Source organism: Hoplias malabaricus, chromosome 10 (assembly GCF_029633855.1).
Source record: "Hoplias malabaricus isolate fHopMal1 chromosome 10, fHopMal1.hap1, whole genome shotgun sequence".
Taxonomy (NCBI): domain Eukaryota; kingdom Metazoa; phylum Chordata; class Actinopteri; order Characiformes; family Erythrinidae; genus Hoplias; species Hoplias malabaricus.
In genome coordinates, this window is record NC_089809.1 from 26,347,874 (window position 1) to 26,370,310 (window position 22,437).

Sequence of the window (22,437 nt, forward strand, 5' to 3'; positions counted from 1 at the left end):
CTTAATATCAACACCATTAATATGAACTGAGAAATTTGATCCACGAGAAAGTGATGTCTTCGTTCCAACTGTGGTGGAGAAAATAAATACAAGTATTAAGAATTGAAATCTAACAGAGCATTTGCAATCAGAAATTAGTTTATTAACCTTAAGGTGGTCAACACACAATAGCACAAAGCACTATGTGAATGAGGACAAAGAATATGTTTTCACAGAGAGTTTATATAGGTAGTTTATACGTCATAAGCATAAGATAATCACTCTTACACAAAAAAAGTTTCTGCAAGCTTAGTTTCCTTAGAGACATCCCAGGTTGATATACAAGATGAAGGACAAAATGTTTTATTCTGATAAAGCACTGACCTGACATACACTTAGTTTCTGTTCTGTTAGAGATCTGTTGACGGTTAGAAATGAATATACAGAAAAAAAACAGACATGATGAAAGCAGACAGGGTCTTTCATCAGAGACATATAATATAAATTGTTCAATAAGTATACTTGGGAAATATACTTGAACTTTACTTAAGTTTACTTAATAAGGTAGGAGGTTCTTTTATTGCTAAATGATATTTGCAAGACATGTGAAGTTACTATCATTAAAAGGTGGGGAGTAGCATGAGTGTTGTTAAGAAATGTGTAGATGTACGTTGTTTTAGTTGTGTTTTTATATTTGTTTTGTATATGAATACTCTGGTTTGGTATTTTGTGGTAATAAACCACCCTCATATGTCTAATCCCTGACCGCTCCCCTGCACTGTGTGTTCAGTAATTGCTGGGCTGGAAGCTTTCCTCGAAATGTATTATGACTGTTCTGGAACTGCCTGTCATTCGAGAATTTAGCCACAAATTTGGTTCCTTGACTTCTCTGATGCATTTGGTAATATATAAACCCTTAAAGGTGCCAGTTACAGATGCCTAAGACTATCAAACCATGAATTATATTTTGTTTAGTTTCTTGTTTTTTTTTTATCTCACACCATAAGGATATCTATACTTTAAGTTTCTAGAGTCTGATCCACTTGTACCAGCACAACAACATCAGTGTCACTGATAATATGTGCTGTTAACAAATTCACCCGATACCTGCTCTGTAGTGGTCCTGTGGGGTTTATAATTATTGAAGCACAGAGTGGAATTGAGCAAAAAAAGTATGCAGAGCAACAGGCTTTAACTGTAGAACCACATAGTTCTTCTGTATGGAAAATGGACTCTTTAACCTTTATTATTTAATGGTAATAAAAAGTACCAATGAGAGATGATAAAAGATATATTTTTATATATTAATATATCTTATCTGACTATATGTTATCTTATCTAAGAAACCAATGGCACATAGAAGCTATTGAGTATACACCTATATAATATCCGCTTTATCACAGTCATCTGAGTTAATTCCTCCCTCTACTGGCCTCAGTACTGTGCTTCTCTGGAATACTGACCACTGTACACAGCATCACCTACATTTGTTCTTTATCACATATTTAGGACCTTGAACTTTATCGAGGTTTTTCTATTTCCCCTTCAGTAGATATTATGCACCACACGCTTCCTTGACCTAAACATTAACCAAGAGATCACTTTTTTTCTTAAAAGAAAAGTTTCTTTGTTCCTAGTCCTTGTCTTGGTCAATAATTAGCTGTTTTCCAATTACAGATGATTATAAAAGAGATGACCTTCTGTTTCTGTTCATTTTATGATAAGACATGGCTATATAAGAAAGCTTTTTTCCATTCTCCTTCATATGCTGGTGTTGTGCACTGCTTTCAAACAATAGCTCACTGATGTTTCTTCTTTTTTTTTCAAATTGCAAACTTCTGTATTACAATCATCTGTAAATTTTAATTTTCCATGCCTTATTTCAAATCACTTTCACCATGAAGGGTGATGATCAAGAGATTGCTGTTGTTGGCATTGGATGTAATTTCCCAGGAGGTAAGATAAATACTCATAATATTCACTTAGCCTACTTCATACCCAGAGAGTTTCTGTTCATGCATTGTTATTTGTGTACCGATTGCACTGATGGTCTAGGTGAAGGACTTGATAATTTCTGGAAGGTTCTTTTGGAGGGAAAGAACTGTGCTGTCCATATTCCAGCTGACAGGTTTGACCGAGCAGAATGGTATGATCAAGATGAGACTAAACCAGGGAAGTCACGAACAGAAAAAGCAGCTCTTGCTGAAGGGTGAGCCTTTACTCCTAAAAAAAAAAGGATCACATGCATTCAGTACTACAGAGTAGTAATAAATAAGTATCTAGAATATAATTATGTTTTCATATTTTAATTATGATTTTTTATAATTTACATCAATGCCTGTCTATATTAGTCCATCTTTCAATAAGATGTTCATAAACCTTGCTTTTCAAGCTGCATGATATTTAATTCAGTGAAGACTTCCCATAGCGACAAAACCCTGTACTTGCATTTTATTCCATTTTGAAGGCTTTAAAATTTGTTTCTGTAAATATAAACCTATCTTTGGTCTTGTTTTTCTGTAGGTTCAATGAGTTTGATCACAAGTTCTTTGGCATTACTGAAGCCGAGGTGGAACAAATGGATCCTCAGCACAAGATTCTTCTGCAGTGTACCTATAGGGCACTAGAGAATGCAGGCATACCTATGGAAAAGGCTAGTGGGAGTAAAACAGCAGTTTTTATAGGTAACGGAGGACCAAATGTGTGAACATAGAAGAGCAATAATAATGCTAAAGCCAAACATTAATGCTGATAAAATATTACAAAGATTTTTTTGATAAAAGAATCATAATCTAAAAAAAAATGAATATGCATGTTGTTTTAGGCTTAATGAACCGAGACTATGAACTCACCATGGCAAGTGTGAACCCAGTCATCATTAACCACTGCACTGGTACCGGATTAGCCATGAGCATAGCTGCCAACAGAGTCTCCTACAGCTTTAATTTCACTGGGCCGTCTATGTCTATTGACTGTGCATGCTCCTCATCTCTTGTTGCCCTTCATTTGGCTTGCCAAGCCATCAGAGAAGGTAAGGTAACAATATTAAAAGATACTTGCATAAATCCACATACAAGGGTCAATGGTCACTGACACAAAATAAGCTGCATTGTTGATATCATATAATTTTGTTGCTGTTGAAACGAATATTTGTAGTTATAATAGAATAATACATGAAGACTTTTTTCTAAGCAATTTTAGAACCATCTTGCCCTAAAATTTGACTGTATTATATTTAACAGGAGACTGTGAAATGGCTGTATGTGGTGGTGTCAGCTGCATTTTTCAGCCAAGAGTGTTTGTGGCTTTGAGCAAGGCAAAGATGATCTCACCTGATGGAACCAGCAAACCATTCTCAAACACAGCAAATGGCTATGGGAGAGGGGAAGGCTGTGGAGTCATTCTCCTGAAATCTCTGAAAAAAGTATTTACTAATTTCTCAGACACCATAATACCTCAGTTATAATACCTCACAATACTGTACTCAGTTTAATCAGTCTTAATCACCAGTTAAACTGCTAATTGTGGAACCTTCCAAAAGTGGGTTACATGTATAACTTATATTACTTTTGTCTCGTGTGTTTTTTTGTCTCGTGTTCTTTTTTTTTTCTTGAGTGTGCTGCAAGTGTCACATTGTATTTTTTTATATTTATAAAATACAGTTGGTTTGGTCAGTAAAAACACTGAAAATATTTTCTATGTAAATTCATCAGTTATATAAATATTCAAGTGATTGAAAGATTTGATTGCATTTTCCGAAAGTGTCCCAAACTTTCTGGAATTTTATATTAGTTTTTTATATTAAAATAAAACTGTATGTTGAAAGGATGACACTGTGGTTAACAAATATCTCTAAATTATCTGACAGGCTCTAGAAGATCATGACCACATCTGGGGAATTATATGCAAAACTGCAGTGAACCAGGATGGACACACTGTCACTCCAATGACCAAGCCATCGATGGTCCAGCAGGAGGAGCTGTTGAACAGAATCTACTCTACAGGGACCTTCTTGTCTGATGTGCAGTATATAGAGGCTCATGGGACAGGAACTCCGGTGGGAGATCCAGTAGAAGCAGGTAGCATTTCTAAAGTCATTGCAAAGGTCAGACCTGCAGGATTAGGGCCACTGTGCATCGGCTCTGTTAAGAGTAACATTGGACACACGGAATCTGCAGCAGGAGTGGCAGGACTCATTAAAGTTCTCCTAATGATGAAACATGAAACTATAGTTCCTTCAGTGTACTATTCAGAGAAAAGCTCTAGCATAGATGCTGAAACTTTGAATTTAAAAATTCCCACCAAAGCTGAGAAATGGGTCACCAGCTCAGTCAGAGTTGCTGGGATAAATAACTTTGGATTTGGTGGGACAAATGCACATGCAGTTGTAAGAGAATATGTACAGACAAAACCTACAAAACATGGCGAACCTGTACATCAGTTTTTTGTAGTTTCTGCAGCAACAGAAAAATCATATAGAACAACAATAGAAGACACTGTGCAAAATATAAAAGCAGAAAATATAACAGATCTACAAAGCCTGGTGTATACCTCTGCATGTAGAAGGAGTCATTTAAAACACAAATATAGAAAAGCGTTTCTTACATTTTCTTTGACTGACCTGAAAGAGAAACTTAAGCATGCTCTAGAAAAAACAACTGTACCGGCAAAGCAGGATCCAAGAGTAGTTTTTGTTTTCTGTGGGAATGGTGTTACTTACAGAGGCATGTGCAAACAACTTCTAAAGGAAGAATCTGTTTTCAGGGCGAAAGTGAAAGAGATTGAGAGTTTGTTCCAAAGATACAAAAACATAAGTCTCTTAGAGAAGCTAGAGTGTGAGTCAGAAAAGGATGATGATTTCACAGACGTAGAAATTGTCCAGCCTCTCCTCTTTGCCATTCAAGTTGCCATTGCTGACCAGCTAATGCACTGGGGAATTAGGCCAGATGCGGTTCTTGGACATTCAGTTGGAGAGGTTGCTGCAGCTCATTGCTCTGGTCTGTTGTCACTTGAGGATGCTGTAAAGGTGATCTACTATCGGAGTAGTGCCCAAGGCAGAGTAACTGGTGGAAAAATGCTTGTTGTAAGTAACTTAGCTGTACCAAATGTGTTGAAAATGCTTCCTTCCTATTCTGGGAGGATTTGTCTGGCTGCTCAAAACAGCCCTCAGTCATGCACTCTTTCTGGAGATGCAGAGGCCATTGCTAGTTTGCACAAGAGTTTAAGTAACTCAAGTGAGGGCAAAAATCTGTTCCTGCATGTTTTAGATGTGCCTGCAGCTTATCATAGCCATATGATGGATCCTATTCTGGCAGATGTGGAGAATGAAATAGGATCATTAGAGGCACAAGACCTGGTGGCAGAATTATTCTCAACAGTGTCAGGAAATAAGGCCCTTCCCACAGATTTTGTTCATGGGAAATACTGGGCAAGAAATATTAGAGAGCCGGTCGCATTTGAACAAGCCATAAAATCTGCAAAACAGACAAAGAATGCCATCTTTGTTGAAATTGGCCCAAGAAGGGCTTTGCAGAGAAATATCATGGAGACCTTAGGAAATAACACAGTGGTGCTGTCCTCAGTGCAGCCACATAAAGATCTCGAGTCAATGCTCACAGTTGTGTCCAAAATATTTGAAATGGGTGTCAGTGTAGATTGGGATCAGTTCTACAAAGGTTGTGAGATGGAACCACTTCCTTTCCCAAGGTATCAGTTTGACAATGTAAGGAGAGATGTACTTATTGAAGCAACATGCTCTGATACCAGTAGCACCCACCCTGCAATTACACAGAAGAGTAAAGATGGCTCAATTTTCAGCTGTAACCTCTCATCTGGTTCACTGTCCTACCTGCAGGACCATAAACACCAGGGTGTTGCTATTATACCTGGGGCGTTTTATGTTGAATTGGGCTTAGCAGCTTTCATGGCAAGCGCAAAACCCAAGGTGCCTCTGAGCTCTTTGCAGATCAGCGTTAGATTCCATACTCCATGTGTTTTGTCACACAATACACCCGATATAAATGTGCAGTTGGATCCAAGTAGAAATACAGACAGAAGAAGTTTTCAGTTTAAAGTGCATTCTTTGTCAACAAACTATGCATCAGGCATAGTAGAGTCAACACAAAAAAGGTTGCCTGAAGAGCAATACATTTCACTAGACTCTGTCTACAAACGATGTCAGTCAGTCATACGTTCTGAAGAGTTCTACAAGTATCTTTCTTTGGGAGGATTTCAGTACAGTTCTATTTTCAAAAACAAGGGGGATGTTTTTTATGGGGAGGAGCTTAGAGAAACCTATTCACTTGTGACTGTCCCTGATGAGATGTTGGCTCAGTTACATGACTACTACCTTCATCCTGTGATCTTAGACTATCTCATGCAGCTTCTTCCTGTAACAGGAACACAACAGTTTCTGGGGAGACCTGGATTTCCCTCTGAAATAGGCAGCTTAACTGTGTTTGAACCATTGCAAAAAGAGATGGTTGTGTATTTGAGAGCAATTTGTATGGGAACAGAGGAGCTTAAAGTCTGTGGTTGTTTTGCTGACACACAAGGCCGGGTTTTGGTGGAACTTAAGCATGTGACAATCACATACCTCGGAAGACGCCCTCGTGTGGTAGAGGACTATTTTTACCATAACAGCTACAGCATTGCTTTTGAGCATGCCAGTGTCTCCTCCGCACGAAAATCACTGGTCTTTGCAGATCATCTAGGCATTTCTAGAGGCCTGCAAAAACACTTGGATCCATCATCAAAATATATATCTTCTACACACAAAAATGCACTGCTAGAACATGGATTTGAGGAGTTCCTTTCTGAAATGCAAGTCCCAAATGTTAAGATCACAAATTTCCAGGAAGTTTTATTCATGTGGGGCAATGATGATTTAACCACATACAAAACAGAGAATGTGTTAGAATGCATGACAGCTTGTTGTGAGATTTTCAGAACAATTGTAGCAGGCCTCAAGGCAATACATTTCCAAAACTCCATCAGGGTAGTAACGTATCACTCATCAGAAGACACAGTTGATCACATTAGTCCTGGTTTTGTACTGTCTGGGATGACAAGAGCATGTGCAGCGGAGCTACCAGATCTGTCCTTTCAGCTGATAGATATCAGCTCAGTGTCTTCTGATGATATCAAAGCCTTGGCCCACATCCTCAGATCATTCCCATGCAGCAAATACCCTGAGCTTGTCATAAAAGACGGTCAGATTTTTAAACCACAGATTAGCCACACACAGACTATAACAACTGATAACTCTTACCAAAGCTTATACTCATGTGAAAGTTTTATCTTGCAAACCTGTGATCCATTCAGAGTCACAAGATTGTCAGCTGTTGCTTCTGATAACCCTGTTGAATCCATTCCAGACAAATATGTGGAGGTCCAGCTGTCTAATATATGTGTGCACACGTCAGACTACTTCCCAGTCAGTGTCTCTGAACTTAATTTTGGTCAGACAATATACTGGAATAAGCACACATCTCAGAACCACAAATGTCTAGCGCTTGATTTTAGTGGTACTATAACATCTGTGGGGAAGGATGTTACGAAACTAAAAATAGGAGATAATATTGTCACTTGTTACCCTGTTACAGCTTCTAGCAAAGTTCGTGTTCCAGAAGCTGCTTGCTACAAAACAAAGAGACTTCCTTTTTTAAAGGATTCGCCTTGTGTCTCTTACTTTATTCTTTCCTGGGAGATCTTGCACTGTGCATTGCCAAAGGTAAAACAACAGATGAAGTTAGGCATTTTCTCCACTGCTCCAGACTCTATTCTGGTGAAGGTGCTGAGCCTCACAGCAGTCAAATCAGGCTGGACTGTCAAAGTGGTCAACAAGGTCGATCAATTGCTTCATGATTTCAGAGAAATTGTCTTCCTTCCTCCCTATGATGACTCTATCATTGCAGAGGCCAGTGATATCATGGGTGAGAGAAACATTGTACTTGTCGCTGACAACCACATGACAACCTCTGTGCGTCAGCTTCCTTTCAGAAGTCAGAACGATGGGGTTCATGTGAAAGTGCTTTTTATGTCAATCATAATGCAGAGGCAATCAATAACAGCACGGAAACCACTAATTTACAAGTGGCTGAAGAACATGCATTTGGATAGAAAATCTGTTCTTTTTCAGAAAGCAACTGTTCAAAGATTAGCAAATGAAACCATTGATTGCTTGCCTTTAGAAGAATCAGAATCATACTTCAGATGCCAGATTATGCCTGTAGTGGTTCTGAGCCATGCCAGGAAGTCTGAGCTCTCTGACATTCCACTGATAGCAAAAACTCAGAAACTCTTTGAGAAGAATTCAGTCTATATAGTGACTGGTGGACTCTCTGGGTTAGGTTTCGAGACAGTGAAATTCATTGCTCAGAGAGGTGGAGGGAACATTGTTATCTTTTCTAGAAGCAGTCCAAGCCAGCTAATGGAACAGGAAATAAAAAATGTTGAAAATCAGTGTCAGTCAGTAATCACATGTCTACAATGTGATGTATCAGTATCAGAGCAGGTTTACCAGACAGTTTCTCAGATCAAAAAACGGTTCCCTTCAAACCCAGTTAAAGGGGTGTTCCATAGTGCAGTTGTCCTCCATGATGGGCTCATTGAAAGCTTGAACAAATCCTTATATGAGAAGGTTATGAGGCCAAAAGTGAATGGTGTGATCAATCTTCATCATGCCACTAAGAACTGCAAACTGGATTATTTTGTTTGTTACTCTTCCATCTCAGCCTTTCTTGGCAATGCTTCACAGACCAACTATGCCTCAGCCAACACTTTCATGGACACGTTCTGTCAGTTCCGCAGGAACATTGGTCTTCCTGGACAGTCAATTAACTGGGGAGCTTTAAATCTGGGTCTTTTGCTGAACAAAGAGCATTTCCAAAGATTTCTCGAAGCTAAAGGAATGATGGTCCTGCAAGTGACAGAAATTCATGAAAGTCTTGAGCAGTGTCTTCTCATCAACAGACCACAACAGGCTGTGTGTAGATTCAACTTTAAAAACATAAGATATAATGTTCTCTCTCAAAACAAATCTCTCACCATGCGGTTGTCAGCACTGGTGGAAGAGGACTTCAAAAAGACCAACATGATTGACTTCAGAAATGAGCCAACCAATACAGGCTCTTCACCGATCAAATACGTCAAATCAGTCATCAGTGAAACTCTTGGTGTTGAACAAGATGAGCTGAGTGATGATACTCCACTGTCAACACTGGGAATTGATTCTATGTTAGCCATGACGCTGCAGAATCTTATGTTCCAGGAGAAAGGGGTGAATATACCCCTTGTAACACTCCTTGATTCAGAAAGCAGAGTGTCAGACTTAGCAAAAATATTGGGAAATGAAGAGAATTACCAAGATGAGAATAACTTAATTGAACAAAACATATTGGAGGTGACAAGATTTTAAATATTGTTTTTTCCTTATTTAAGGAGTTTTCCTGGTCGTTCATATCGTAGTTGGTTTTTAGTTTCCAACCGTGCCATTTGTCCATAAAGTTATTTATAAAAAATACATGTTTGGGAAATTTTCTGTTTCATCAGTTATATATATATTATTTTTGCATTCTATTTTGGAACATGCCTGACATTGTACATTGATTTCTTTACATGAAAAAAGTCCATACACTATATGAATATTCTTAATATAGAAACTCAATCAATCCTTTAAATACAGATTTATACTGCACAATCTATTGTATTATTTGAAGATTTCAAGATTATTCTGGACTTTTCAGATGTTTTTTTACTACATGGGTGTATCTGTACGATAAAGGTATGTGTAAAATATTAAGTTATTGTTAAATATGTAAAATATGTTAAAATTTGCAGGTTATTCCGGGAAAATTATGTTTTGATTATTGCTGAAAAAGTGAAAACAATGAATTCTCCATAGTCAGATATGCTCATTTTCAGTCAGTATGACAATTTTATTATTGGGGGGAAAAAATGAATGTGTCATTTACTTATGCAAATATTTTTTATCATTTTCTTGCATTTTCTCAATTTTGTTATTTTTTTCTACGTGTTTAATTTAGCGAATAAAGATTCTTAATGAAACTCATGATTTAAAATGTGCAGAAATGTCTTAAGCTCAGCAGACTTATAGACTTATAGAAGATATTGCTTATTTTCAGTTAAATTTTCACTCCACTTTAATTTGTCACTTATTTGTTGTCAGTTTAAAAGTAAGATCTATGGACTACTACATTATTCTCAATAAAGTGCACATTGAATGGAGCTTTCTTCCTCATTAATGAATCTGATAATTGTGTCATATTTCTTCAAGTATGTAGGTTCTGCACCAAAAACAAAAAGGCCTCAACATGTAAGTATCTAAACCATCTACCTAAACCACATTAATCTTTTAGGTTAGACAAGGCTGGTGTAATTTTCCCTTTAACCATAAATGTCATAGAACTTTATCCCCATTGATCAGCAGATCATTACTTCATATTCACAATTTTTATATTCAAGCATTTCGTTCCACCTTTAAATGGAGTTCCACCTTAAATAAGAGTCTTATTTGCATTCAGGTTCTTACTGAATACTAATTTCCAACTTAAATTGCAATGCGAAGCTAAAGCTAGCGCTAGGTTTTATTAACAACTCTCATGTTGAAACACTTCTTATTTCCCATTTTATCCATTTAAAAAACACACAACCTCATCATGTCATTAAAACATCTACATACTAGTGAAATGCTTATATTTGATGTGTATTATAAGCTTGATTTCTACGTTCCACCTTAAATAGGTGAATATGGGAGGCTTTTCAAACAAAATTCTTACTCCTTTCTTTAAAACACAAACACACCACTGAGAAAATCTGCCACAATTTCATTAAAACAAACAAGGTATTTAGACATTTTTACACAAATTAAGATATTTACACCTTTCAATCTTGTTATTAATCTTCTCATAAAACACACAAAACACAGTTCTAACACCTTTCAAACGTCGCTATGTCTCACTTTCGTTATATATAAAAAACACACAACATATGGCATTTACTGTTTTTAATCTATACATAGGAGTCTGTACTCTTAAACATTTGTTGTCAGAAATTATGTGCAGGAGAAAATGAGCCAGCTCTGGCTCTGTACTGTGTTGCTGCTTGTAAACTGCTTAAACACAAGGCCAATATTTCCTCTCATTTTACTCCGTCTCTGGTCATGGAGATTTTTAGAAGGGCAGTAAGGCTTTTGGGTCCAGTAAAATATAGCATTAACTCTGTTCACTTGGTCATTTCATGGCTACAGTAATATTTGTAGACCTGGCAATAAGTGATGTGTCGGTCGCGAACGAACCGGTTCAAAGAGCCGGCTCTTGTAAGTGAACGATGAGTGTGTGAGTGCAATCAGTGAGTTATTAAAAGACAGCCATAAAAACAATTGGCCATTGCAACACTATTTATTTTTAATATTGAACAATAATATTTTGTCCATATAGTTCTACTCCTGACTGGGCACTTGCTGGTGCTTCAATCTAGCCTGTTTCCTTAATCGATTACCACACACCCTGGACATTTTATGTACAGTAAATATATATCAGATTGCAGAAAACAAATGATTTTTATTACAGTCCCGCCTGAAGATCAGATGTTTAACAGTAAAATACTATTCTGTACTCACAGGTCACCTACTCCACATCACATCTCTGTCAATGCAGGTGGAATTTGAGGCAAACACAAAAAATGTCATGCTTTGTTCTCTATTATATTTTATTGCCATTATATTTTCTGTCATTTCTTGCTTAATGTATGTACAACACTTTTCTGAAATATTATTAAAGTGTTTTTTTAGCTATTTGAATTAAATTGTGTTCTCCCCGTGGGTTTCCTTCAGGTGCTCAGTTTTCCACCCACTGTCCAAAAACACATATTGGTAGGTGGATTGGTGAATCAAAAAAGTGTCCATAGGTGCGAGTGTGAGTGAATGTGTGTATGTGGTGCCCTGTGAAGGACTGGTGCCCCTCCAGTGTGTGTTCCTGCCTTGTGCCCAGTGATTCCAGGTAGGCTCTAGACCCACTGCGACCCTGAATTGGATAAGCGGTTACAGACAATGAATGAATGAATGAATGAATGAATGAACTAAATTAAATTATTATTTTGATTTGCAATGAGAAATAATCAAAAAGTAATTAGGCAAATATTCTATTTTTTTGCAGTTGGGTGTTGTGTGTGCTGCTTACTCTCTGCACTTCTTTCCTTTGCTAACAAACATATTTTGTAAACCTACAAGTCTGTATATATTGCAAGCCTGTTTAATTTTTTGTTTGTTTTTGTTTTTTTGCATCCTTTCATTCAGTGGACTTGATTAGAGTCTAACTGGAAATAATCTGAATTCCCAAAATAACCAGACGTACACAACCAGCACCATTTGACTGTTCAGCCCTATGCTGTTCACATGTACAAAACTTGTGATAATATCAATTCCTCATCAAAACAGGGATGTGATGGCCAGAATTGAGTTGTATTTTTTTTTTCTGAATTAGCTGGACCAGCTGATGTAGTGGGAAGAGTGTTATTACTTCTGTTTTTTGTTTGTACTTGTTTGTATTTTGTTTTGAAAAACATTTATATATAAATGTATATAAGATTTAAATATAAATCTAAACCACTATATTTAATTACATACATAGTTCTGCAAGTGTATATTTATAAAAGATATATGTAATTGTCTTAATTTTATTACTATATAATAAGCCTGTTTGTTATGTCCTTTTCTGAATTGATGAGGAATTCTATAAATGCAAATCTATAACCATGCGGTGTTGTCAATAGGGAGTGACATTCTCCTGCATAAACTCAGTATCAACTGAAAACTTTACTTTGACATATTTACAGGAAAGTTCATATATTTACATCTTACAAACTCCTCTTGTGTTTTATCACTCCCTTTTCAGAAAATTATGTTCCAGTACATTTCTGGTTCTGGAAAGCCTAAAGGTTTTACTTCAAAAGAACAGTCTGAGTAAGGATTGTCAGATTGCTACTGACAGTCTTCTGCTGCACATGTCTCATATGTATAAGGATTTGGCCAAATCCGGCAACAGCATCCAGGATACGTACAGAACAATGAATGTACTTTTACCCCTCATTGTTCAAAGAAACTTACCATATTCCAGTTTTATTAGTGCTATTTTATTACAGCTGACACAAATGCATTTTTGGTAGTATATATTCAGCATTTTTAACAACAGTGAAACTACAGAACATTTTCACTACATAAAGACACAAGCTCATCATTCAGAAAAGTATTCATACATTTATGATCTTATCAATATACAGCCATATACATGTTGTTATACATATGAATAGCATAAGACACTAGTACAAATTAAATAAGCTGTTAGAGATACACATCATTTTTATAGTGAGAATCACTTTCTTCAAGAAGTGTGATCAGTGAAGACACTGTGTTTTTAGGGTCAAGTAAAGTAACAAGTGAAATGTTAACTCCAATATCCTGAAAAATTGTATTCTGTATTGTCATGGCCAACATCGAATCAATACCCACTGTAGCAAGGACAGTGCCATCTTGAAGCTCATCTGCATCAACATTGCAAATGTTACCTAAAATGTGTCTTACATAGGCATCAAAAGAAGACTGTATTTCTTTCCTAGGCTTATCTACTATTTCATTTTCCAGCTCTCTCTCAACTAAAGCAGTCAGTCTAGCTTTCAGAGAGGCATTTTGAGAAAGAACATTGTTCCTCAAGTTTCTGAAGTTGAATTTGCAAACAACTTGTTGGGGATTTCCTACCAATAAGCAGGTCTTTAATGCTTCATGGATCTCTGGCACTTCCATGATCATCAGGCCTTTGGACTCAAGGAATGTTTGAAAATCATTTTTGTTTAGCAGAAGTCCCAGTTTAAGAGGCCCCCAGTTGATGGACTGTCCAGCAAGTCCGATGTTATGCCGGTAATGACACAGAGTGTCTAGAAAGGAGTTGGCAGCTGCATAGTTAGCCTGAGAAGAATTGCCAATGAAAGAAGAGATGGATGAGTAGCAGACAAAGTAATCAACTTTGCAGTTGAGAGTAGCATAGTGAAGGTTTAGTGCACCACTGACTTTAGGTCTCAAGACCTTTTCAAAGAGAGACCTATCAAGTGTTTCAAGTCTCCCATCGTGCAGCACAGCAGCACTATGGAACACTCCTTTAATAGGACAAGATGGAAACTCTTCTCCAATGACACTTATTGCTTCCAATACCTGGTCTGACACAGACACATCACACTGAAGGGTGATGATTTTTACTCCATACCTTTTCTTGATATTGCAGATCTGCAGCTGCGTTTCTTCAGATGGAGCACTCCGTGAGAGTGTAGCAATGCACCTCCCACCCCAATGTGAAATTAACTTGACAGTTTCAAGTCCCAAACCTGACAGACCACCTGAAACTATGTACACACCAGTCCTTGTGAAAAGCTCTTTTGGTTTGGGTTGGAAGTTGATATGAGAAACACCAGCCATGGACCCACTGTTACCCAAGACAATCAATGAAACAGTTTTGACACTAAAATATGACCCTACATCTGTAGTCTGGTGATTTGTGTTTTCAGCTTGGGTCATCTGATATATGCTACTATGCAAAGGCAAGTATGCCTTACCTATATTCATCATTTTTAGCCACCTGTCTATGTGTGCATTCTGTGTCTTGAGATGAGATTTCTGGAAAATGTTATGCAACTTAAAAAAGTGGAAGCACACATCCTCACTACCACTCTGAATAAGGCTTAATGATGTGTTATTGTCACAAACAAGAAAAATATGTTTTGCATAGGCAACACTCTCTAACTGTGCCAAACAACACTTTTCATAAGGAGGTATGAGGACAAAAACAGGACACTGGTGTAAATTTTGGGTGAACCCAGTGGGTTCCCTTTCTATGACAACATTCCATCCTGATTTGTTTGCTGTGAAAGCAAACACTTTCATAAGAACCGAATCTGGAACACTGGAGAAAATGCCCAATGTCTTCTTTGGCTGTACCTTAGTTAAAGCACTGTTCAAGATCTCCCAAACAAGAATGACATAAGAGACACATGGAATGGCATTCAAAAATTGAAGTCTCTTTGTTTTGTAGCAAACATTTTCAGGAAGAACAATTTTGGACCTTGCTACTGTGGGGTAACAAGAAACAACATGGTCTCCAACTTTGAGTTTTCTAACATCCTTCCCTACAGCAGTGACAACGCCACTGAAGTCTAGAGCTAAAAGTTTGTGGTTCTGAGAAATGTGATTGTGCCAGTATATTGTCTGACCAAATGTAAGGTCAGATATGCTAACTGGAAAGTAGTCTGAGGAATGCACACAGATTTTGCATAGCTGGACCTCCACATTTTTTCCTTCTGCAACATTAACTACACTAGTACTGGGTATGGCTGACAAACATGCCATTTTATATGGGTTGGCTGTCTCTAGGGTGAGACAACCAGACACTAAAGAGCCCTTGCCTTCTGGGATTGCATTAATGGGTGTACGTGTTATCACTGTCGAATGAACCTGGCCTTTCCTTATCAATACCTCCGGGTACTTGTGGCTTTTATAGGAGCTTATCAAATAAACTAATGCCTCTATGTCCTCATTTGACACTGTGGCAAGGTCTATTAATTGAAAGGAGATTTCTGACAACTCAGCAGCACATGCCCTTGTCAACCCAGAAAGCACAAATCCAGGGCTGATGTGATCAACAGTGCTCTCAGATGACCTGTAAGTTACAATATGAATAGTACTTAAATGTTTGCATTTCCTCAGAGTCAAAACTATTTGAGAGAACAACTCAGAGATGTGCGCCAATTGCTCTAGAACTGCCTGGGGTTTAAGATAGCAGAGATTTTGGATGCCCCAGAAAAACAAAATTTTCTCTGGTGCACTCTGGTCAAACTGCAAAAGTAACTCTGGCAATTGCTCTCCTGGTGAGTCATGAGTATTTAAATCAGCAAGAGGGAGGAACACTGATGAAGGATGCAGATATGGCTTCAAAGCACTAGCGATACCTAAAGTATCCTGAAAGACAACAGCATTTGGTTTGCTGTAAATGTTGGTACTTACTTGGACATTGTGTCTTTCATTATGAAAGAAATAAGAATTGATCATTTTTGTACTTTCTAAAAGAAATGTAATTCTGACATGTTTCAGTTCAATCAAAATGTGTCCTCTTTTGTCTGTGAAACATCCACACACCTCAAAATATTCTGGCATCTCCTGGGAAACCTGCATGTATATGACCACTTCCTTACACAGTGGTGCAGATATTACTATGCTGCCAATTGCAGAAGGAAATCCATGCCTGATAGAACTGTTACTTAAGCCTAAAACAGAGGTCATCTGAAGAAAACAATCCAACACCACTGGATGTAAGCAGTAATCATAAAGCTGATTAAGCAATTCATTTGGAAGTTTAACAGTTGTTACTGCTTCTCTGAACTCCTCTCCATATTGAATGTCACCAAGTTGTCGAAAGGTGGGCCCATATTCAAATCCTGCCTGTTTGAGAGTAGAATAGACCTGGTCTTCTGATATGACTAATGAACATCTCTTTAAAACTGTGTCTAAGTGAATTTCTTGGTGTGCTGTCACAGCTGGTCCAGTTGTATATATAATGGTGCCAGAAGCATGTACCGCAGCAGAGGACTTTATCTGAAAAACAGCTTTGTCCTCAGAAAGCTCAAGCTGAATTTTCAAAAAATGGGATCTCTTACTAAGAACAAGCAGGGTCTGAAAGTTGATAGCAAGTTGAAGTGATGAGAGAGGCTTCTTTGGGACAACAGATTCTATGACAGAAGCAAACGCCAGTTCAACATACAAAGCACCTGGAGTAATGACTATGCCATTGCTCTTGTGCTCCCAAATGTATGGAGTGGTTTCTGCAGACAGATTACACTTGAGCATTTTGTTGTCACTTTTTTTGGGAATAATTAGTGGATGACATGAGCGAGCTACCACCTCATTGCCTTGTCTGACCTCCTCAAAATAGATCTCTTTCTTAATGTAATCAAATTGATATCTGGGGTAAGAAGCTGGTGGTGATTCAAACCCACTGTAGAACTGCTCCCAGTCTACACTGACTCCCAGTTCAAAAAGTCTGGACACAACAGTAAACATCGTCTCAAGATCTTTGTCTGGTTGGACTGAGGAAAGTACCACTGTGTCATTTCCTAGAGTTTCCACAATGTTCCTCTGCAGAGCTTTTTTTGGGCCAATCTCAATATAGACTACATTCTTGTTTTTGGAGGCCACTGCTTTCATAGTTTGTTCAAATGTAACTGGGTTCCGGATATTTTGGGCCCAGTAATCTCCAGTTACAAAATCCCCTGAACAACTAGCCTTTCCTGTCACTGTGGAAAACAGCTCACACTCCATTTCATGCTGCTTTAAAGATCCTATACTGTCTTTAATTTGATTCAGTATTGGATCCATCATATGACTATGGTAGGCAGCAGGAACCTCCAAGAAATGTAGGAACAAGTTCTTCTCCTTAAAAGATGTCTTCAACATTTGGTGCACACTATCTATAGCATCTTCATCACCTGATAACACACATGATACTGGACTGTTCAAAGCTGCTAGACAAATCTTTCCTGTGTATGCTGGAAGAATATTCATTATATCTGACACAGCTATGTTGCCAACAACAAGCATTTTCCCTCCAGTGACTTTGCTCTGCAAAGCACTTCGGTAATACATAACTTTCACTGCATCCTCAAGAGACAACAGCCCAGAGCAATGGGCAGCAGCAACCTCCCCAACAGAATGTCCAACAACAGCAGCAGGCTTGATGCCCCAATGTTTTAGCAAGTTAGCAGTAGCAACTTGAGTGGCAAAAAGAAGGGGCTGTACAATGTCTGGTTTTGAGAAATCATCATTGTCAAAGCTGCTGATCTTTGGTAAAGCACATGTGCTTCTGTATTTCTGAAAGTAGTTTTCCACCTCTCTGAGTTTTTCTCTGAAAATAGGCTCTTCTTTCGTCAGCTGTTTGCACATGTCTCTGTAGGTAACACCATTACCACAGAACACAAACACTACCTTCAAGTCTGGTTTCACAGGAGCCATCTTTTTGTTTAAGCTAGATCTGAGCTGTTCCTCTAAATCTGAAATAGATGTGACCATAAATACCTTCCTGTATTTAAATTTTGTGTGACTTCTTCTGCATGCTGCTGTATACAAAAGAGTTTGTATATCATTTATTTTGTCTGTGCCTATTCTTTGATATGTATCTGTAAAACACATATTAAGGGACTTGCTTGTGGCAGCAGACAATGGAAATAATTTTCTTGAACCCTGAGAACTTGCACAAGTGGTTGTAGCATTTGCATATTCCCTAACAACTGCATGTGCATTAGTGCCACCAAATCCGAAACTATTTATTCCAGCTATTTTTCCCATGGAGCCAATACAATGCCATTTCTCAGCTTTGGTGGGGATTATTAAATTCAAAGTTTCAGTATCTATGCTTGAGCTTTTCTCTGAGTAGTTCACTGAAGGAACTATAGTTTCATGTTTCATCATTAGGAGAACTTTAATGAGTCCTGCCACTCCTGCTGCAGATTCTGTGTGTCCAATGTTACTCTTAACAGAGCCGATGCACAGTGGCCCTAATCCTGCAGGTCTGACCTTTGCAATGACTTTAGAAATGCTACCTGCTTCTACTGGATCTCCCACCGGAGTTCCTGTCCCATGAGCCTCTATATACTGCACATCAGACAAGAAGGTCTCTGTAGAGTAGATTCTGTTCAACAGTTCCTCCTGCTGGACCATCGATGGCTTGGTCATTGGAGTGACAGTGTGGCCATCCTGGTTCACTGCAGTTTTGCAAACAATGCCCCATATATGGTCAAAGTCTTGAAGAGCCTGAAAGGAGAAAAATTAAGAAACAAACATTAGTGAAATTAATTAATGAATGGTTTGCAGTTTGTAACTGGTAAATACGCTCAGGGAACATCGAATAATGCCATTAAATATATTATACTTGCTTTTTTCAAAGGCTTAAGCAGAACTATACCACAGCCTTCCCCTCTTCCATATCCATCTGCCTTGCTAGAAAATGGTCTACTTATGCCCCCAGGTGAGATCATTTTCGCTTTGCTCAGAGCTACAAAGACCCGTGGCTCAAGGATACAGCTGACACCTCCACACAAAGCCATTTCACAATCACCTAAGAGAAATAAAATAAATAACATGTTTAATTTAGGTACACAGCCAGTTCAAAATGGTTATTGGCCCAATTTCTTGCAAGAACCTCCTTAAATGTATTACATCATCCGCCTCTTAAAATTAAAGGCAAATTTATCACCACAGAACCTTTTACCTTTCGGGGGAGAAATAAATTGTTAACTTGTAAGGTATTATACTAGGGTGACCAGACGTTCTCTTTTACCCGGACATGTCCTCTTTTTTAGACATAAAAAAATGGCCGGGCGGAATTTCACAAACGTCCGTGATTTTGTTTTTCTAGAGCTTACATAGAACTTCGAGAAGCGCTTCGTTCACAAACTAGTCCTGCTCTCCCCTACTCCGATTGGTTCGCTTGAGTGAGAAGGGGGCGTGGTGAAGTAGCCTAAAATCTTCTGATTGGACGGTCTGACTGTAGCGCTACCGTTATTGGTCGATAACCTTCTCTGTAAACATTTAATTGGTCAGTCTGCACGTCAGTAGTCCTTGTTTACCTCAGGCAAAGCTCATGTACCCACCCTCATCTGGAGCAGCCATGCCGAAACGTAAATGTAAGTTCTCAGATTAATTAAAAAAGAAATTCCCATGTTTTGTGCAGCAAATAAAGGTGTAAAGGACATAAAAGCACACATAGGTTCAGCTAAGCATACAACGGCAGCGAGGGGCGAGACCCCCCCCCCCTATATTATACCAACTACATTTTACCTAAGATTATCTGCCTAGCTGGATTGCCATGCAAGTAGTCAGATAATACAAATATGTTTGCTACATATCTGGCTGACAGAAGTTGTTATACTAATAGGAGGTTAGCAACAACTTGATTTTATGTTTGAAACCAAGTATTGGCTTGTATTGTACATGTTAAATTTTGCAGCGTCCTACAGCTGTGCAATGTATCTATAACATGCCTAATACATTTTACAGTAGTATGATGAAAAAGTCTTTACCTTGTCTGATTGCCTGACATGCAGAATGCAGAGCTACTAAGGAGGAAGAGCAGGCACTGTCGATGGCAAATGAAGGTCCAGTGAGGTTGAAGGTGTAGGAGATCCTGTTGGCAGCTATGCTCATAGCTGTCCCTGTACCGTTAAAATGGGTTATTGTGCTAGGACTGTTATTCAGTAGTGTTTCATAGTCTCGATTCATAAGACCTGAAAAATAAGCATCATAGATACAGTTCATGAGTTAAACCTCTAATACTTTATTGTCTTACACAGAAAAAGACATAAAGAAACATTAATTCATTCATTATCTGAAACTGCTTATTCAGTTCAAGGTCACGGTGGGTCCTACCTGTAATCATTGGGCGCAAGGCAGGAACACCAGTCCTTCACAGGGCAACACACACATTCACTCACACCTATGGACAATTTTAAGTCGCCAGTCCACCTACCAACATGTGGGAGGAAACCAGAGCACCTAGAGGGAGCTCACACGGACACGGGGAGCTAAAGAAACATATGATAGCTTTATTACCTATATAAACGCCAGTTCTGGAGCCACTGACTTTTTCTATAGGAATCCCAGAATCCTCCAGTGCTCTATAGGAACATTCAAGAAGGAGCTTCTGCTGGGGGTCCATAAAATTAGCCTCATCCTCAGAGATGCCAAAAAACTTGTGGTCAAATTCATTGATACTGGTGGAGGAAAAAAAAAAAAAAGAGAGGCTTTAATTATCATCATAATACTTTGCAATTCTGTCTCATACTTGTCTAATGATTATTATTTCATTATACATTTTATATAAATTGCTATTGATATTGGCACTGGATTTAAAATAGAACAGTGAATATAAAACTAAAATACAGACTAATGGGTTTTACTGGACACGTGCCCATAAAATAATAATTTTATAAATTGCAGCCCTGTTGTAAACAGTCTTCCTATGTCAGTTCATTAAAATTATTTAGCAGCAGTAGGAATGTAAACAAAATCTTATCAGCTCAGTTCCAATGGACAACAAACACAGCCATTAGCTGTAGAATGTTGTACATATATAACAATGTTGTTTTATTATGAGGTTGTGAACATTTGTACAGTTTATTTCAAACACTTTTTTTGAAAAAGGGACCAATACTGTTAAGTATAATCCTACAACTTCTTTAGAAACTACACGGTTTTCAAAAAAGGGATATATGCAGTTGTGTTCGAACTATAGCTGACATTCCAAACAACCATTTAATTGGTTAGCTGACATGCCTAGGAATCAGATAGCAGGGTCTTAAATGTAAACTGATTAACTATATTTTAGTATATTGTATGATTCATGATCAAAATGTGAAATGAATATTTTAAAATACAGTGGTTCTATCAAAACTTGAGAAGATAAAAAAAGCACATACCCATCTATGAAGGCAGCTTTAGTGGACTGTGTTTTTCCAGGAATGCTGTCATCAGGATCATACCAGTGTGTTAAATTAAACCTCTCCTGAGGTATCTCAACAGCACAATTTCTTCCATTAACAAGTACTTTCCAGAAGTTTTCAGGGCCCTCACCTGTGAGCATATCACTTACATTATACATGCTGACCTGCCACATTTATATGTATGCCATTTGATGTTTACTCTTATTCAGAGCAACATACTTAGGGATGTACCCAAATTCAAAAGTCTTTCCCATGACTTATTTGTGTTGCCAAACTTACCTAGGCAGAGCACTGCACCCTAGTCTTCTATATAGGATAAATTTGTACTGCACACTATGCTACATCAACCACACTCATGACACAGCACTGGTACACCCTACTTACCTCCTGGGAAGGTGCATCCAATCCCAACCACAGCTATGTCTTCATCCATTTTGTTATTTCACTCAGCCAAAGACAATATAATCAGCGAGGCCACTGGTTTAAAGAGCTCTAAAATGTAAGCTCCCTCAAATTTCCTGTAGCAAACAACCCTTTCCATGTCTCTCCTCCAACACAGACATGGCAACAGACATCCAAGAGCTTTTATAAAGCTTGTCAAGCCAGGAAGAATAGTTTGAATAGAAGTCTCTTTCAAGAAAGGAGTATTTTGTTTCTCTTGATGCAACCTGCAATTAAAGTGATTTAAAACAAAAGCCAGAAATTGCATGGCTGGACAAAGAAGAATAATGCAGCTATTGGATGCTTCCTAAGTACAGATAATAGGGCCATTTTCTCCAAACTCAAACCATGGCCTAGAATTATCATCTCATTACTCCCTGGCTCTGTTCAAAGAGCTTTGACATAAACTTGTCCTATTCATGAGAAAATAGCAACATAGTGGAAAACCCTAAAGCTTTGTCTTTA

The 22,437-nt window shown here is 38.1% G+C and overlaps 2 protein-coding genes across 2 annotated transcripts; one reads left to right on the forward strand and one right to left on the reverse strand.

Annotated features, from left to right (window-relative positions):
- Positions 1–1,877: 1,877 nt before the first annotated feature.
- Positions 1,878–9,397, forward strand: LOC136708001 (phthioceranic/hydroxyphthioceranic acid synthase-like). Its single transcript, XM_066682251.1, has 6 exons — positions 1,878–1,935; positions 2,035–2,188; positions 2,503–2,663; positions 2,804–3,010; positions 3,222–3,403; positions 3,848–9,397. Exons 1-6 carry the CDS (start codon positions 1,878–1,880, stop codon positions 9,395–9,397), a joined length of 6,312 nt encoding a protein of 2,103 aa, XP_066538348.1.
- Positions 9,398–13,339: 3,942 nt separating this feature from the next.
- Positions 13,340–21,964, reverse strand: pks1 (polyketide synthase 1). The gene is made up of 6 exons (XM_066682292.1): positions 21,916–21,964; positions 21,508–21,661; positions 20,642–20,802; positions 20,113–20,316; positions 18,967–19,148; positions 13,340–18,844 (listed from the first exon to the last, which is right to left on the reverse strand). Exons 1-6 carry the CDS (start codon positions 21,962–21,964, stop codon positions 13,340–13,342), a joined length of 6,255 nt encoding a protein of 2,084 aa, XP_066538389.1.
- Between the last annotated feature and the right edge of the window lie 473 nt (positions 21,965–22,437).